Genomic DNA, 20,429 nt, shown 5'->3' on the forward strand with positions numbered 1-20,429 from the left:
CAGTGATTTGTCATGAAATCTCTAAGAAAACCAGAAGGAAGCACGTCCATTATGATATTCTAAAAACTGAGACTGGTATCCAAATCAAGAGCCAGACACTGCAAACTGTGACAGCTTTGACGCACATTCCCCAGTGATAATATACTTAGTTTAAACAAACTAAATCCTCCAGCATAAAGTGCAAGTAATCTGCCTAACTCGGCATGCTTATTATATTATACAGACTACCCTGGTTTTTCCTATTTAAGTCTGTAATCTTAAAGATGCACCAGTGTGTAATATCTTATCAGAGGCAACTAAATACATATCATTGCGAAGTAAGTTCTAGAATGTTTGGTTCATAAAAATTTGGTACGAGTTCCTCTGGAGTTGACACTCATGTTATACGTGCACAATTCAAACGGAGGCAAGAAGATACTAGAATTTAAAGTGACCAAACTCTCAGACATTTTTTTAATCCAGTGCTAAGCCTAAAACCAAATTCTTAACACTTCTTAATGGAATCATGGAAGTCTTACACCTTTTAAGACTTAGTCTGTACAGAACAAGGAACGCCTAAATAGGCAACATCCTCAGTGAAAGCACAGACTGAACATCAGTCGTGCAAATTTACACAAATAGTTTTTATGTTTAAAATGCTGCTATAGGAACTTCAAATAGGTTTTGTAATACATAAAAAAAAGCTGTGAAATACACCAAGAAATACAGGAATTTCACATTTTTCTTTGTTTTTTTTACAGCTTTTTAAGGAATATAAACCATCTTATAAATGTCTCCAAATGTCATCGGCTTAGTGGGTTGAGAGGAAGCCCATTCTAATGGAGGCCACAGGACTGTTGTCATAAGGTAACTGGGAACTATTCACTGTATTAAATCAGCTTCAAGATCTTTTTGCTGCAGAGCCTGCCCACCACCAGATATTTTTTAAGCTAACTGAAGGCTGTGATTTTATGCTTTTAGTGAAGTTAAAATGATAACCAGGAAAAGTTTTAGTCAAGATTTAGAGAGATATATTTGTATTTAAGACTATCTTGTCAGAGTCATGAGTTACATGAGTTAAATTCAGGATATTTGTTCTGACTATAACTTTCGATAAAAGTGATATTTTTAACAATCAGAGATTCCATTTGTGTTTTAAAAACACAATTGTTGTTCTAATGGGACAAGAGTGTCTGACTACTGGGGCGGTAATTCTGCAGCTATTATGCATTTCCTCTACATCATGCCTCACAACTGACTCCCTTACTGACCTGTTACACCTCAGAGTCTCATCAGAGCAGCATGGTGATTGATAAATACACATATCATTCCATTTACTTGCCTATTTCCTTTGGTCTGAAGGCATGTTTGGATAAAAACACAACCTGGGTCAAACCTATCTGTCTCGCTTTCACCAACGTAACACCAAGAACAATTTTCTGTGTAAAAATGCCCTGGTTTGTGTGTTCTTATTTTCAGGAAGGAAAGTATTATGAGGGAGAATGATGTTTTGGATGGGGAGTATTTCATCTACACATCTTGTATTGGTTAGTCCTTATTGAAATCAGATTTATGGCTCCAGTTTGAATACTGGAATTCCCTTCTAGCAGGGCTGCCACAGCAGGCTTCCTTTTCTGCTGTTAACTCCACATACAACAGAACATCTGCTCACTAAAATACAGATCACACTGTGTATTAATTACACCTGCTGTGCACTTTTTCCAATGACTTCCAAACAACCAGTGGACTGATTTTAGACTAATCTTGCCGTTCTTAATACCACATTGGGAAGGAATCTGATAATATGAAGCCATAAGCTTCATCTGTACATTTAATCAGGTCATTAACAGAGCCTGTTTACATAAGTAACATAACACAATTGTCAATCAAATTACATTTCAACTGAAAATCCTTTCATTCAAGAAAACAGCAAAACCCGACCACCTGTGAAGACAGTTATGCTATGCCCTCCCAGAAGCAGAATATTCATTTGATTTTACTTAACTTTCATTTTATTACATGAAAATATGCCAGTTTTCTCAGAATCACATGCTTTGTCACTGTCCATCTGGTATGGGTACAACTGACCTTTTTCATGGACACTTCCAGCTTCTGCAATCTCTTCTTAGGTGCCTGCTCTACAAGCTGACATGATCGAGTGTGTTCTCACTTAAAAGTTTCAGTTAAGACACTCTTTTTATATTTGTGCTTTGTTGCCCTAAGTTTGTATATAGTGCATAAGTGTGTAAATACATACCCATGTTTAAGGTACCCATGTACCTTTAACTTTCAATACAAGCATATACAGAGAGCCCAAAAAACCCTAACAAAGGCCATCATTACTGCTATGTAGCACTGTTTTGCTCCTTTTTGCTATTCAAATAAGCAGCTGTTGTCCTGCTGCCTCCATAAAATATCAGGCTTCAGCCATCCCCTTCACACCCTGCAGGAAATATGAGTTTGCTTACTTGAGACCGAAAAGCTTGTTAAAGAAAATTATTTAATTGAATAACTAAGGCTCTTTCCCATAAACAGGCAAAACACCCTGCCCAAGATAAATTGTGACACCATTTTTTGCATTTTCATATATATAGCCCTCACAAACATTTTAAGATTTTTCAGGAAAGCTATTCACATTCATACTGTGTATTTTTAAAATATTTTTGTTTCTGTATATGTGTGTACGCATACAGAACATGAAGTACCCTAATCCATGAATTTGAGAAATACAAGCTTTCAGTTAGGTAAGGAGATTTGAAGATATGGTTCTGGAAAGCAAGGCTGCCTTCTTAAGACATGTCCTACATCATGCCACAGAAAGCTTTAAAAAAGATAACAGGATAAAAAGGCACCATGATTTACAGTACCATAAAATAGTTTGACAACAATCTTGTATCTATTACATTTCACTATGAAAACCCCACTATTTACAGCTATTGAGCGATGTCATAAGACAGAGATAATGTCTTAATATTAAGAAGTTTTAAATGTATTAGATTACTTTTAAGTAAAAACAACTCTTCAAATTCTGTCATTGAATAAGGACAGAATTGACTAAAAAAACCTTGCACCAAAACCAAGCGCAAATACTCCAGGGCCAGGAATTTGTAAGACTACATTTGGCAGCATTAACCAGGAAGTCTAAAAAGACATTACAGTAACCCACAATAAGATCCATTAAAACTGTCATTTATATGGATTATTTTTACATTACTGTGCAAGAAGCACCACCAAAACCTAAAGTACATCCTTTTCACATGGCTATTCTTAGGATTCTTAACCAACCCAACTGATTTCTTTGAAGCACTTACATTGGGGTAATATTCCATCACCAATAAATATTCCATCCGGCCGTCTGCAGTGAATCTCTCATCCCCCACAATGAAGCGGGCGATGTTATCGTGTTCCATCAGTGGAATCCTGTAAATGTTCCTCTCATTGACAAAGTTCTGACGATTAGCAAAAGAAAATACTTTCACAGCAACTGGACGTTCATCTAGGGAACCTTTATACACTGCTCCATATCGTCCCCGGCCAATCAACTGCAAAAAAATATAAATAATGAGTTCACAAAATAGTAGATAAAGACAAAACCTGAATTTTCACTCTACAAGAATTGTATGCCAACTTTTATCCTGACTTATATTATAAGAAGAGTGAAGATAGTGAATATTTTGTAATGAAAACCAGAATTAGAATGCTTCCATAGAGGCTATTTTGGAGTTAGAAACATCAGTATAAGCCAACATAGGCTTTACTAAATTTATTCATAGTCTGAATATCCAGTACATATATCGTAAATAATCTATTCAGTATGTTTATATACAGAATCAATAAAACACATGTGTTTTGTGCTGCTAATTCTCTTACAACTTTTGCCTACTAAAGATTTACATATTTTATGTGATAAATTTCATTTCACTTGAGAAACCATAGACTTTAAGGGAAACATTTTAGGTTTGCTCATAAGCTGCACCTTTCAGGTTAGTAGTAACAAAATATGCATTTGTAGTGCAAAATAGATGCCAAAAGAAGTAATCAGGTTTTAACAGAAGGAAGTAATTAATTCCTGACTACCTGTGAATATTTATTCTAGCCCCCACTATGCTAGACAGTCTTCAAGAATGGCCTTTCACATCTCCATAGTAACTGTACAAGAAATAAGAGATCTCTACTCTAAACCAGAATGTAGGACCACCTTCAGGAAGAGCCCTAATTTCTAAAGCTGAAAAAATTCCAGCTATGTAAGAATTTAAGCACCTATTTCAAGTAATTTTCAGAAAGACCCATACATGAAACTGTAAGGATTTCATGAGCCATTTTTTAAACTTTTTAAATACTTACAAATAGAGGAGAAATACAAAACAGAAGGGATAACAAACGTAATGTTTCTAAAGATTATAAAATTGTCTTACAGGAAAGTTTTCAAAGACAAAATATCATTTAATGGAGAGACTTTCTGTTTCTCAGTCCTTTTATATCACTGGGTTGCAAAGCAGCAACAGGTCAGTTCAAGGTATAAACCTGGAATGTAATCTACCCACAGAGATGTCAAAAGGCAAGCACAGGTTAAAACATTTGTCCTGTTGTCCCTGTGACTGGAGGTAAGGGGTCAGCTCCTTAGGATACAAGAAGCAGACAGAAGACACCATAGCAGATCTCGCTACCAAGTTTCAGACTTGGAGAAAGTCACTGCTTTCTCCAAGACTGCATTAGCAGTACAAGTGCTTTCATCTGGGGCTTTGCACACTTCTACAGTACACATTGTTAGACTCTTGTAAACTCTGCCTCAAGTACTTTTTTGGTGGCAGAAGACACCCAAGGTTCTTTGCTGATCAGTGCTGTCACCATTAGAGCAACTCGCACTGCATGTCTGCAGCCTGCATCTCTCGGAGGGGTTTCTACTGCACCACTCTGCATCTCAGTCATTCTACTCATTTTTTACTTTGGCTAAAAGGTTTTAAAAATTCCATATGTTCCATCAAGCATACCAACTGGAAGCATAACATTTTGCAGTTTCATGATGATGCATCTAACACCAGGCTGAGCAGAAAGCTCTGCTTGGCCTCTAGTTGCCATGGAGCTAGATAGTGCCCCACACGGAGAATGACTACACAGAAATGCACCACTACTGAAATATACTGCCCTATCTGCAGTATATTCTATTTTCCAAGAGTGCAACTAAAGAATTTCAAATTCCTACACTGGGACACTGTACTAAAAGCAAGCAGTGTCAAGGAAACAGATGGATCTTTTGATGCAATGCTGAAATATAGCACCTTCTAATTTTCCCCACTACCTCCCAGTGTTTCTTTTTTTGTTCTCAAGGTAAAACATGTTCTAGCTAATACCAACAATATTAATAACAAGATTAGATAAAATGTACCAGCAGTAACCCCTTTTTTATTTTAATTTCTTCTTGAAACTGTGATTTAGAAGAAAATATTACAGGAGCACTCATACATTCATTTCTGTAACTATACCTGGGATATGACCACAAGCATTATATTGAATAAAAAATGAAGATTAATAACTGAGTTGAATATTTACCTCCAACAACTTCAGATTATCCAGATCCAATGAGGGCTCTGATGCTGCTGCCTCCATCATGTTCATACTGTGCAAACCTTGTTTACGGTCTCCTGGGGAAGAGGGTGAGGAGAAAATCAGCCAGTTTCCTTTCTGGACATGCTCCAAGTAAAAAAATCTAACTTACCTGGGACCTGGCAGAATTACATACTGTAGGCAAGGATGAAATAAGTAAAAAGGGGTCCTGTAAAATCTTCTCAAAGTCAGCAAAATGAGCATTGAAGGTGCTGATAAGCTACAAACTAGATACCTGCTACACAACTAGTTTGATAATTCAAAGTCACTGACAATAACTATAAAGCATGTTCACCACCTCACTTAAGCTGTGCTGAGCAGAGGATTTGTGGAAGAAAAATGGGTTCCAAAATGCCATCTTAGAGAAGTCATAACTCTCTCCAGACTCTTAGATAAGGGATATCACCATAAAATGTCAGAGAGGAGAAAGAGGAGCAGCATTATGTACAAGCATATAATAGGGACTGGGGAGATCAGAAGACCTAGGTAGAACTCTGAGCAATAGCCAAAGAAACAATGGAAAAAAACAAAGCCAAAAATATTGTCAATCCCTACCTGCAAGCATCCTGTAGCCAAAGAATAGAGCAGCTATCAGAACAGCCAGTACAGACACAGATGCCAGGGCAATAACGATGGTCTCATCTCGATGAAAAGAATGAGAAGAATCTGAAAGCAAACAAAATGAGGACACTTTAATTGTAAATTTCAAAGAATCAACACTAAATGTAATTGGTATTACAACAACGAGAAGAAAAATGTACTCTGGATTGTCAAACATCCCACATCCTTTTCCCCTCAAAATCTAGATATGGCAAAAGATCTGATCAGCCCAAAACTAGCTGGGTACACAATCACCAGCAGTTTTTCCCAGCCTTCTCCTGCCCTGTAGCAAGAGGCACTGACAGCAGAAAGTGATTCCTCTCTATCTGGAAAGCTCAGTACAGCCATACAAGGCCAAGGTGATGCAGCCCTCATCTGTTATCTGTGCCTTAATCCAGTTTCCTGGTATGAATCAGGTTTGTCACCTTGACAAGGTTCTTTTGTTGTTTTTCCCAGGACAAAAATCTCATGAGTTTGTAAACTGGGCTGCAAATATGATGAATATTGAATGTTTCACATTCACTCAAATACCTAAGACATACGTAAGTCCACTTAAGCAAATATTTCAAAATACTTTGGGGTTTTGATTTGTTTTGTGTCTGTGCTCAGATAATTTTTGGCATAATTCTTACTGGTTAATACACAAAAAGACAGAAGTATCTCTACAGAATGAAGCAGGAAACCTGAAACAAAAATAAAATACTAACAAAATTAAATAAAACTAGTTTTACTGAATCTGTTGTAAAGCAGCATTTGACTTTTTGTCAAAATTAGTATCTTGCTTTTTCAGGTTTTTTTGGTTGGGTTTTTTATTTGCCCAGAGAGGAAAAAAGATTTCATTAAAACATTTGTTAGTGCCTTGAAATGTTCCTCCATGTCAGAGTGCAGTCTTGCTTCTTGCAGGCATATAAAAATCCAGCCACTTTAATACAAAAAATTATTAGTGCAGATACTCTTCTGGTGTCAGAATCACTGGAATGTGGCGCTACAAGACCTCATTTACTTTGGCTTCAAAACCAAGTTTGGGAACTATGTTTAAACATGTCTTACATACTGCAAAAAGTACTCCTTAAAAGACTGTAATGAGACCTAACTACGCTAAAACCACAAAATATAAAATGCACACAAGACTTAAACATTGGATAAACTTTTAGGTGAGACTGAAATACAATTTATCCCAATCTATACTAGCTGAATAAACTGACAAATTCACTTATATTGAATTGTATTTAAAAGAAATTCAACATGTTTCACTACTTCAGATTCTCAGTATGGACAGACACAAGAGAATCGTACAAGAAGGAAAAGCAAATTTAGAAGACAACAACTGTAATTTTTACACAACCATAATGCTAAGGGGAAATAATGAAAAGCTGGTAAAATAGAATGCCAGAGAGAATTTCAACTGTGACAGAAGTATGTGAAAAATCACCTATCAAAACCAACACACAGCTCATATCTGATACTCCCCTTAAATAAAACAGAACTTGTGACAAATCACAATAGCATCAAATTTAAATTTGTTCTGTCAAAAGAAAGACCATCATTACTGGTTTTGGTAAAATAACTTTCACTATGAAAATAAGTTATTGCCCTAGAACACTAACGTGGAATATGAGCTGTGACTTCTGTGGTGAGGAGATTAAAAGATACATATTACAACTGTCATCTAAATTATGTATTCAAAACATAGACATACATATTGAAAGCCACAACATCATAAAGGAAACTGTTACATTATACAAAGCTATATGAAACATGACACTAGTGTAAGCAGATGAGTAACTACTGCAGGGAAATAATAGTTTTGACTTTCATATTTTTATGAATGAAATTTACATTTGATTGGGTTATCTTTTAAAATATATATTAAATGTGGCAGGTTTTGCATCAGTTCAAGACAGTGCCTAGCACGTAGTAAGGAGTAGCAGGTTTTGCGAAACTGACCCTTTGGTTACAATCCCAGCTGTATTTTCCTTGACTGTACAACTAGAGCAGCCATTTGCTACCTTCCCATTGCCAAATAACCAGCAATCATTTCCCTCACCGTTTGCCAAATGATATCTGATGCCTAAGTTTGATTGCTCTTCTTTAGTTTTCTGTCTAATCAAAGGCTTAACAACATGCCTGCATCAAGAGGGCCCTCCTCTACCCTGGAATGGGATTTTGCTGTTCAAGGGCATCCTGAGCAATACATTCCTCCACAGCTCTGGCTGCCTTGGCACACTCCCTTTAGAAGCCTGTGAATGTTGACATTCTGCAGGCTGAAGAGATACCAGAAAATCTCAAGATAACATTTTGCTCCCATCAGCAGCTGAAAAACACACAGATAAAAAGGATTGTTTCTCTCTTCTTCCTTGATGGACCATCCCCTCTGCAGCCTTTTTCTGTTTAGTGGGTAGCTCTGCAGCTACCAGGTAACCTCAGAGACCTCCCTGGCCTTTCAGAGGAAAGAATGTTTAAATTTTTTTTAAGCAGAGTTGTTTTGCAAGAATTTTAGATTGGCATATCTTGAACTAATTTTCAATTCTGACAAATATTTAAAAATAACACTGTCAACATTCCATCCAAATCAGTCCTACAGTGCAAGTTACTACTGTCAGGGTGATCAGCAATATCTATAAATTTAATAATACAAATTCCTTAGTAAGGGTAAGTGAGCATCTCAATGGACTGATAACATGCTGCTCAAAACAGCATGAGTGAGTAAAATGCTGTGTGTGACAGCCAATCCTCTCCCAGCAAGGACAACTTTACTATCTTTTGCTTATAAATCTACACTAAAAGGAAAGCACAAAACTCCTGCAATGACAAAAGACCCAGACAGCTCCAATCCCTCCCTCCCCTCCAAAAGTGTTATTTCTACCAACCCTCTATCTGCTTTGTAAAACAATAACTTTGGATGTTGACAGATTATCAATCTTTCTTAAATAGAACAAAAAGTACATGTCACGTATCAACCCAGTTTCAAAACCTTCCAAAACTTAACAAAACGTTTATTAACTCACTAATTTTATTAATCCTTCTCTGGATATATTTCATCTTTATTCTTTATACTATACTCCCCTTTAAATGCTTAGCTAAGAACCATATAGGACCTCTCAAGGCAAATGCAGAGGTTCACATTTGCACTTTTATAGACTTCTACGTAATTAATACAAGATCTTATATACATATGCACAAGAGTCATATTTCTCTTGGTATTATTTGGAGATATGTTTTAACTAACTCAGCAAAAGACACATCAGTGTAGGTCAATAAAAGTAATCACTGACCTTTAAGCAAGGCATTTTTAAAATAAGGATGTGAAATGAACATGTCTAGAAGTTTCTTTTCATGCTTTTGTCCATGAACTTATGGTCTGGATCAAAACAACCATGACTCATCATGATTAGGACATTCACTATGAAAGCTATGATTTGATATTACATTTTTTTGAACTAACACTTGGTTGGTCTTCAGTTGTTGACAACCCCTCCCTCAAATCAGTGGACTCTGCTTTTCAAGTTTATTTTCAGGACCAGACACGTGCCCTACAGCTTCAGTATTTCTTCATCATGTCGTTGTACAAACCAACTTTAAACATGTCTAACAACCACTGAAGAATCTCATTTGAATTTCTGGAATCATTTGGGTACATAGTTACAAATATCAACTAAATAAAACTAAAAACTAAATGTTTTCAAATCTCAGACTGGGAGTGTTGGTATCTCAGTACTATTCCCAAACCAATGTATTACATAAAAAAAGCAATACCAAAAAAGGGCAGAATTAGCTGCAGATTCTAGAAAATCCAGTGATTAAGGAGATGGCTGCTGAGCTAAATTCTACTACATTGTACACAGAAGATCCTGTCAGAGCCATCTCCTATTTATATTACTGTAACTGAAAGGAAGGCAAATGAAGGTGCTTGTTTGACTGCTATTTCTAGGTGAGGCTTTTATTCCCAACTTCAACTTAGGCTCCCTGATCTAAAACAAAAAATGTGTCACAATAAAAAAACTGAAACTAACAGAAAAGTGCTGCAAGGCCCAAACAACCTTAAAAGCCAATTTTTTATCCCACTTGAATGGGAAGGGGAGCACTGCTCACAGATCTACTGACTCTACAAGCAGCAGTGCAAAGATGCCATGTGGAAGACTCCCAGCATGTACACACGTCTGTCTTGAAACATTTTGCCAGTAATTCTTACAGTAGTCAGCAGTTGACTCAAGTCTATCAATCCCATCACAAAGAAATATCACAGCAGGCAGTGTAATTTTTTTTTTTAAGTAAGAAAAAGAAACAAAGCACAACTCATTAAAACAGAAGGACAACCTCCTTCTGGCTGGGAAGCAGCTGGTAACCAACAAGCCACCATTCCCAGAAGTGTCCTGACCTCATCATCAATAAAGGGCTTGTTTTCAGGTTCCAAAAACCCGAGCACAACAGCTCCTGTGTATGAAGAAGGTACACACAAATAACTGGGAATGTATTTCAGAGCAAACCATGAAGAGGAATGCTTCCAGTGTTCAGTTAGAAGTGAGTCATCTGGCTGAACCCAGCCCTGCACTTGGGACACTCCCTGCAGCCCTTCCACCACATTAAGCATTTCTCTCCCTTTTCTCAGGCATTACTGCCATAACAGCTTCCAAGCACTTATACAGTATCTTTGATGAATTGAGGCTTCCATACTGCCACACATGGAAGTTCTCAAACTGCTGCCTTCCTAACTTTCCCCAGGAATGACACTGAGTGAAGAATACTGCCAGTGCTAATGGTATCAGGAAGAACAATGTTTTTTTCTTCAAAGTAACTTTTCCATTATAAAAATAATCTTGTTATATTAATTAATGCAAAAGTATTCCAATCTGTGCCTATGCTTAATTTAACTTTCAAAAATTAAAGCCTCTTTTTTCGGCTTCCTGTTTCCCTAATTCAAAGTAAGCATTTATCCTATGACCAAAGGAAGTTGTGAGAAATGAGAAAAAACTGACACAGAGCCAGGTAACAACAGCCAATGGCAAAAAGTTCTGTAAACATACACAACTCCTTCCTGGGAGCCAGAAAAGGGATGCACCGTTCTTCTATGTTCTTTCCCCTTCAGCAAACACTGAGACCTGCAGACAGGAAGCTGCTCTGGAAAAATCACCAACTAACCCACCACTGCCAACATCACAGCATCAGGTCACACCCACATCTGTGCTCTTGGAGGTAAAATATTCCAGCCTGGATGATGAACTGTGAGGAACCCAGGCACGTTCTCATATTTCCTACTTCACCATTCAACACATTGTTTCCCCAATACTATTTCTGAAATGAGAGGGTATGAAGCAAATGGAATGGGAAATGAGGAGAAGGAAGGATAGTCTCTTCCCCATGGCAGCTGAAAGCTGTCCAGAAATCTTCTCTCTAACCCTACACCAAAGGTGCTAGACCGCAATGGCCAGAGAGCTCCCTGAGACACCAGAGAGGTCACTGGTATGATGAGACATATTAAGACAGCCATGAGAAAAGGCACCAAGTGTCAACCAAGCTGAAAAACTAGGAATCCCAAGGGGGAGAATTTGATTGTGTAATTAAAGGCTGTATGCTAACACAAACAGACAAAAGGATATGGCCTTGAAACTGTACAAGCAATGACATTGTTTCCTTCTACTATCTGAATATGAAACCTTGGGCTTTGGAATGTTGTTTCATTGCAATATATTTACATGGTGGTGATCATATAATAAAGGACATTTGCACATAAATTTCCACCACATCTCTATATTGCTGTTAAAGCTTTTCATTCCATTTTCTGCCTGCTCTTCATGTAAATGACTCACAGCTGTGTATCTGCCACAGAGTAGTAAATAATTCTAGAAAATATATGTGTGTATTTAAGCTTAGAGAAGCATTGTATAAAAACATTTTAGACAAACATACAATTATTCTATATAATCAAAACCAGTTTTAAAAGTAATTACCTATGTTCCCAGAGAATTTCTGGTAGCTAAGTATCAAAAGTGAAGTGATCTTAAAGATGATAGCTACCAAAATATTAACATTTATTTAATTTGCCATATCACACATAAGTAGCAACATTAGTCTTAACAAATAAGGAAAACACCATCCTTTAACCTTCACAGCACAACACTAAAATCTGATTGTTCAAAACAACTTCAGCTGTATGGACTTTGATCAGTCAGTAAAATTACAGGGATTCAAAAGATCTGCCCATACAGATCACTTTAAAAAGAAGCAGAGTCTTCACGCCATCCTACAACTATTTCTTTGATGTGATAGATTCAATATGTTCATAGCCAATCTGGTGCAGAAGTTGCTCTTCTATTAAGGCATCTCAGTGATACTGAGGATGAGATCAGAAGGAAGAGGCAAAGCTTTTGGTTCTGTCACCACCACAGTACGAGATGGAAGGCTGCAGGGTGGGGGCAATGTGGCCTTCAGCTGCAGAGAACTGCAAATATGCTCTGCAGATCAGAAAGAAGCCTTTCAAGTATATTTAATTCAACTTGCTTTTAAAGTCACATTTCCCAGTAGCCCTGCACAATTTTCATGACATTGATAAGTTCTTGATCCTTTGAAAAAACATACAATTAGCAAACTTTTCCAAGGACCCACAGACCTCAATTATAATCTGTTTATCTGTTTCGTCTACGCAAAGCTTGTATCAAACATGTCCTCGGAATTATCCACAACTAGTAAAATATGCACCCCTTATTGCATTCTAGCAGCACATTCTAACCAGATCAAAACACCTCATAAAGTCTTTTTTCCTCTCCTCCTTTCTGGACAGCAATCAACATTTCTTTCTGACCAAGTGACCACTGCTTCATTCCTGATCCACTGTCCTGCAGCAAGAGAGTACCGTCTTCATCACATTAGAGAAATGACAAGAAAGCCTCCAATATAAACACTGTGCCAGAACAATCCAAACTATTTTATGTAAATCCTCAATTCATTCAGTACAGGGAACAAAACATGTAAGGAAAAAAAGTAAAGAATTTTAACAAAAAAAAAAAAAAAAAAACACCAAAAAACCAAAAAAACAAACAAACAACAAAAAAACCCCTTTTAGATACCAGGGACATAGGTCACATTATCATATAATGAAAACAAGAGTCCCATCTACACCAATTTAATTAAAAGCATTTAAACCTATATTTTTAGTTGAGCTGGAGCTATAAGGTTGGAATACCTTTAAATGATGGTCTACAGACATTTACAATAAACTCCAGCAGGAGGTATTCCACATTTTCTATTAAATCTATGTATAGGTGAGAATGACGAAAGGAAAAAATAGCATTTCCTAACAACTTCTGCTGCTGACCTAAGCTTTTAGAGGTGCATGTTTTAAAACAACTATTACACTCATTCTGTTTTATGAACCCATGTATAAGAGATAAGGTTCTATCTTGCTGTAAGCATTTGACAAATTATTATTAAAATTAAGATCCATGTCCAAATTTTGTGCTTGGACTACAAAAGGTTATCAACACGACCATCTTCAATACTTAAACCAAAGTTAAGGTAAGGAACGACTCTTTCACATAATATTTTTGGAGGCACTTGAAGGCACAATGAAGTTAGCAAGATAAATTCTATGGAAGAGGACAGAGCACTGTGCACACACAGATGGAAAACACAATGGGAACTGCATTTTTTGTGGAAGATGGTGCAACATTCTTTACAGAATAATCCTGCCAATGCATAACCCTAAGGCAGTTTTCTTTCATAACTGAAAATGGATGTTTTCCCTGACTTAACAGTAAGTCTCTGGTTTCTAGTCTATTGGCTTAGATGAAACAGATAATTTGCACTTGCTTCCAATCATTAGTGTTTGAAGAAAAGATTTAAACAGCCACCAATATGTTTCCACTTTGCATGCAGCATCATCATATTTGACTAATTTTAACTTTTTATATCAAATTTTATATACTTATTGTCATAAGGTGCCCTTTATGACACAACTTTTCATATTTTTCTCCACATGAGGAGAGCTAAAATTTTAATGCACTTTTCACATAATCGCATCACTGTGTGGAACCTGGACTATCAGAAAGCACCAGTCTCTCATAAAGACTTGCAGTAACATCAAAACCTGGCACTCATGCATCACAGATCCCATCTGCCTCCTCAGTGAATGCCTGAAAACATCATACAGCTTGGACTGTAAAATTTATTTCCCATAATGTGCTCCAGAGGAATCCTGCTATAGCTAGAAGCCAGTCATCCGTGATGGCAGAGTTTCAGCGGGCAGATTTCTCTTCAAAAATCTGCTGCTGGAAAATGCAATTTGGATGTGAGCTTTGTCTCTGAAAGGAGAACCTCTCACGGTTCCTGAAGCCAGGCAGTCCCAGAGACAGAATCCCTGCAACAGAACTCCCCTCCTCTGTCCTTCTCTGGTGTACTGGCTGCCACCAAGCACCCAATCTGGAGCCAGGCTGGGGAGTTCACGTTGGTCTTTCTTGTTCATTTTGAATGCTAAAGGTTCCCGTGATACACCAGACTCAAAAATGAAGCAAGAGTGGTAATGTCTTTGGCAGGAGAGTGGGTTATGAAATCCCTACGTGCTCTTTCTTTGATAACTTGATACAGAGAGGTGAATTAGCAGCTTGTCACCTGTGTGCGGAAGAAATTAATGAGTTCATAAAGACCCAACAAAACTTCTCTTTCTGCCTTTTCTTCTGGGAGTTCGGGCATCTTCAGTATAATTTCTAACACTACTGAATAGAACTTTATAATCATGATGTATGTAAAATAAAGAGCAATCCCAACACAAAACTAAATTTAGGTTATTCTTTCTGAAGTTCCCTATATACCAATAAATATTTGATTACTCAAGAGATAAAAGAAGTATCTTGCTTCTATAGTCAAACTGATTTTGAGTGTACCGCAACCTTACCTTCAAGCTAAATGGAAAGCTAATTTGAACCCTTAACAACATACTGGGGACATCTTCCATATTGAAACAAAAGTCAGAAAAATGTTTTTTAATAAAAAAGCTGAAGACAGCATTTACATTATCCCCTTATATTCATCTTGGACTAATAAGACTTCCTGCTTATCAAACCAAATGGTAACACCAGCTTTAACATATGGCACACTTCCAGTCTCTGTAAGGCACTGGATCAAAAACTACATGTGCTGCAATGGCAAAAAAAATGAGTACTTCAGAAAGCCTCTTTAAAGATATTTGAAGTTATTTTAATTCCAACAGGCTCAATAGCCACCATGTCTGTAATGTTCCCAGGCACTAAAAATAGAGCCCAAAAAATTACATCAAAACACTGAAACGCCTGTTTTTATATGGATGAGCTAACAAGCAACACCTCGGATCCTTCAGAAAAGGCAGCTCAGATCCCTTGTGCTGCATTTTTCATGTCTTCCAGAGTGCTGAAGCCCAGGAATGCTGTCTACCAGTCAGCCAGCTCCCCTCGCTCCTACAGAAAGCCAGCCCCCCTTGCCAGCCCTCTCCTCGGTGGGAAGGTGAGCCAAGCCCAAGCAGTGTGGGATGCTGGGGCTTGTCCCAGCAGGTTCCTGCTGGGCACACCTGAAGGAGTGGCAGTGCCTCTGCTCCCAGCCAGGGCACAGAGATGTGGTGCTGCTCCCGGGGGGGGCAGGAGCACAGAGTGCTCTGTCCTGTCAGGAGGGCTGCACACCTCTCACTGAATTGCAGCAATTGGGTTTTTTTCTTGTCAACCTTAGCAACAGACAATGATGAATGAACTGATTTAAAGGACATGATCATACAGGGTCTTTATTCCAAAGCCTTTGTCTAAGCATGTAATGAAATCTGAATTATAGCACAATTTTAGGCAGACAATGTGTTTGAAGTAGAAGCTCAAGATCAATACAAACTGGTTAACAATGAGTTCTGACAAAATCTTTCCTTATATGTTTGGTTTATGTCCTAGTATTTCAAATCTAATACCTTAAATCAGCTTAATATTGTAATCCTCAAATGTAATCCTCAAGTGTAGCAAGTATTTTAGTACTAAAAACTTAACTTCTACTCTTTTTAATTCAAGAACATATTTCTACACTTCCAGTACAACTCTGTAGAGCGTACATTCTTGTACATAACAGGTTTTGTGAATTTAAATTTGAAATCCTACACCATAGAGTTGTGAGTTAAACCTGTCTGATATTTTAGAAACATTCACAGTTAGTAAATGATTGTGTTTGTCTGGCTAATACAAATTCAGACAATGCCTGTAGTATTCCAAAAGGTACATATCTGCTCTAGCTTTTGCTATCATGGTTTAGAAAGAGAATGTAACACGAATGTACACGTCCCGTTTTTCCATTAATCCTACCTACTTACTCTCTCATTTTCCCCAATCATCTTCTCTACACGGCCATATAATTTCTAATTTAGCAAATGCTTTTTATAGGACTTCAAAAATATTTTAGAAGTCTTCCATAATTTTAAGATGAAAACAATAACTACATTTCTCTATGCTCTAGCGTCGTACTGGTTGGTTTTACCAGGTATGTCCCAGATGAAATGGTTATTAGGAGGAACTGAGTGATGAAACAGAAAGTTGGGATCGGACAGAATTGCCCCTCCTATCTCGCTCCAGGGCACCTGCAGAAGGCAGTGAACAGCATCTCCTCTTCCCTAGGACTGCTGCAGTCTCTCTCAGTCTGCATCAGTGTCTCAGTCATGTTCCACACCTGTCCCATCCAGCACAGGCCATCCCTGAGGACGCTGCTCGCCCCTGTGTCAGTGAGCAGAGAAGGGTGGCGGAGCAGCTGAACCTCTCCTGGCTCCTGCTGAAAGCCACCTCTCCTTCCCAGCTGAGAGGCCTTAGCAAGGGCTATTTCCCTCTACTGTCCTTGCTTAAATGGAGATTCAGATGGTTTCCAGGCAGGAAGAACCTCTCTCTCAAAGATACTTCACAGATAGGAGATGCAGCTATTTGGGGACATCCGCAAGCAGAAGGAAATAAAGGACAGCAAAGGCTGTGAAAGCAGCCACAGGGCCAGCACTGGGCAGGGCAGGAGCTGACACAGTGAGAGGCCCAGAGAGGAGAAAGGCTTTAACCTCCTGAGGACCCCAGCAAAATCAATAGTCTCCTCTGCCACACAGCTTCTGTTTCCAGGGCACCAGCTGGAGTGACCTTCTTCAAACAGAAAACTGCATCTTGTATGAGGGCGCACAAGTGCATGTTAGATATGTGTAAATGCATTTTCTTTTCCTAAAGGAAAGAAAAATTTTCCAGAACCTGAACTATAAAACAAAGAGAACCTTAGATTGTGTTTCTGGCTCTGATACAGAACAGCCTGATCTTAGGTAGGTTACTTTGCCTCTTAGTGCTTTATGTTAGCCAGTTATATAATGGGAAAAACAGCACCTCCCCTAACTTCAAAGGTTATTTTGATTACTTTAAAATAGCATGAAGATGAAAAAGGCAATAATGATAAATAGCAATCCTTAGTTTGCACTTATGCAAAATCCCTCTACAGATCTAAGTACTTGATTTCAGATGAAATACAGACATCGTTTGATGTTCAGCTCTTGCAGCACAAGTGCCAGCTCAGGCATCCCTTGCCTCCTACTCCCAGGTGCTGCTCCAGCCCAGCGGTGCCTGCCAGCTGTGCTGCACAACCACGGCTCTGCTGAGCTGCAGGAGCCAACGGGGAGACCATGGCAGGGGAGGAAGAACCATATCTAAGGCAACATCCCTGCCAAAATAAATATACATCAATCAAGTACAAAGGTTGGCATCAAAGCTATCAATTCGTGTTACAGCTGACTTCACTTGTATAACATGTTCTGTCTGCCCTACAGTAACAAACTTGTTTCAGACCAGGAATAAATATTTCAACACAAATCTGAATAGGTCATGAGAAGACATTTCATAATCCTATGGAAATTACTTGCAAACGATGTTGGAATCTGCATGACTGCTAATTGAATTTTACAGACTGAATAAAACTTACATATTGAATGTTATGGCTTCTGTAACTCTTCTACTTTAAATATATTTTCCATGTAATAAAAACTTTCTTAAATCAATTCTTGAACTGGTCACAGCCCTGCGTATTGGTTTCAGCTGTTTTAATTATGCTGTACAATCAAACTGTAAGTCTTGGTACCTTCACAAGACACTTATTTACACAGATACTGTAGAAATCAGAATGGAAAAAGAAGCCTTTTAAAACATGAATATAAATAAGTCCTCTGTCAATCTAATTTACTCAAATCCTGACCATACCATGAAATCCTATTAAATGAAAAGCAAAAACCTCAAGTCCCATTAAGCAAGTAGAAATCTTTTTTTGGTAAACAAAAAACCCAAAATTAAACTTGAGACAGATTTCTTTCTGACAGGTGTTCCCGCTTTAACACATCACAAAATATATGCAGTCACAGGCAAGATTTTCAAATGGTTCTTCTGGTTTCCAACTGGTCACCATCAAAGCATTTCTACACCTAATTGAAGACACTTTTAACACATCCTTGTTTGGTCACTCAAAATTTTAGACACCCTCAATCCTCACCCTCAGTCTTTTCTAGATTTCAGAATAGGCAACTCTATAAGCTTCATCGAAGTGAAAATACATACCCAGGACAAAAGTGAGGATTTATGATTGCAAATCAACTTCATTATTTCAGCCTTAACTATGGTTTCATAGTTGGGGTTTTCTTTCCTTTTTTTTCCTTGCTTATTCCTTCTAATAACTCACAGGTAATCACACCAGTCATGCCTCTGAGCAGATATTGTCCTATTGTTTTAGACAAGAGTTCTGATTCCCAATCTATCCTTTAAAAATGGAAATCCAAGTGTTCTGTGATTCCATGATGCCTAAACAACGCATTTTCTATTTTTCTTTCTAAACTGCCATTTCCTGAAAGGTTTCAACACCTGGAAAGGTCTGTCAGGAGCCCAGTTCACTGAAAAAATATATGAAGCTGTCAAGTACGTGACCACATTTCTACCAAACAATCAAAACATACCTCCATTACAGGTGGAAGCTGATGGCATTTGCAAGAACATATTCGCTTCTCAGAAAAACCTGCACCAATCTGGTAACTGTTTCATTCCATAACCATCTAGAAAGAATGGAAAAGCTTGCCTTCCAATCTCATTTCAAGGGCTCTATTGTAACACAGACCGGCGTTGTGCCAATAGTACTTTTGGGAATAAGACAAAATCCATTACAATGATTACAAAGACAGTGCAAGAAATTCATGTTGTGCTTCTGGCATCAGATGTGCTAGGCTACTCATCAGGTTTGGCATATGCACTATAAATGCCTAAAAACTGGTAATTTCAATTCTTATACAGGTACTAAAAAAACTAGAAAAAGCTCTAAATTTACCTGCTTATATGCACCTACCAATTCAAATACTTAGTGCTGTGTGCCCTTATACAACAGGAAACCTCTGTTCCACAGCAAACATGCCACAATGACCACACAGACAGAGTCTTCTTAAATGTAGGACTGTGCTCATCTTCACTCCCTGTTCTGAGTGTCTACTACAGATATTACACACCAGCTCAGTGTAGAACCAAGCTCAGCAGAGTTGGCAGAATCTGCTCAGACTGGTATCTTTCATACCTTATTTCACTTAGTCTATATTCTAATATCTAATGAAATCAATATCTAATGAAATCAAGGATTCACAATTTATGAGTTTCCCCTCCATTAGCAATATTTAATTATTATTGTCTACATCACAGGGCTCTAACATTTCAAGACTATTATTAATATTTTCCCCCCATAAAAGAACTTGCTGTTTTCAGTTTTAACTGAAATAATAAAAACAAAACCACACCTAAACAAAACAAAACAAAACAAAAAAACACCCCCAAAAAAAAAAATCCTCGTCAAAAACCCCAAACCAACTAACCTTCCTGAAAACAACATTTAAGTGTAGGGGAAAAAAAAAGAAAAGTAATGTTAGCACACCTGAGCTATATACTGGAAGCTCGAATTAGTTTCAAACCTTTTTCTTGTTGTACTCCCTCCCACTGCTCTTACTCACTAACCATTCTCTTTGTGCTAGAAGTCTCCCATTTAACCTCCAAAGCTGAGCAGGGACAGCCCAGCCTCATCCGTGGGTAACAAGGGCAGGATGGGGCTGCTGACCCTGCTGATAAAGGCAGAGAAATTCAAGTGACCCTTCAGACTCATTAAAAAAACTTCTCAAAAAAAACCAGTTGAAATATTTTCTAAATGTTCATCTGTCACTAATTTCTGTGGCTTTCCATGCCTTAATCTGCAGTAAGTTTTTACCAAGTTCTCTCTGC

The 20,429-nt window shown here is 37.9% G+C and overlaps 1 protein-coding gene across 2 annotated transcripts in view; it reads right to left on the bottom strand.

Moving 5' to 3' along the window:
* BMPR2 (bone morphogenetic protein receptor type 2) overlaps positions 1 to 20,429 on the bottom strand; it is a 105,085-nt gene that overhangs the window by 19,948 nt on the left and 64,708 nt on the right. For both annotated transcript variants that reach the window (XM_012574978.5, XM_072932377.1), the window contains exons 4-6: positions 6,139 to 6,249; positions 5,530 to 5,621; positions 3,291 to 3,521 (exon numbers count right to left, since the gene is read on the bottom strand). In XM_012574978.5, coding sequence (XP_012430432.2) covers positions 3,291 to 3,521; positions 5,530 to 5,621; positions 6,139 to 6,249 — 434 coding nt within the window. The remainder of the gene's footprint in view (positions 1 to 3,290; positions 3,522 to 5,529; positions 5,622 to 6,138; positions 6,250 to 20,429) is intronic.

The sequence above is a fragment of the Taeniopygia guttata genome, chromosome 7 (genome assembly GCF_048771995.1).
Source record: "Taeniopygia guttata chromosome 7, bTaeGut7.mat, whole genome shotgun sequence".
NCBI classification, from domain to species: domain Eukaryota; kingdom Metazoa; phylum Chordata; class Aves; order Passeriformes; family Estrildidae; genus Taeniopygia; species Taeniopygia guttata.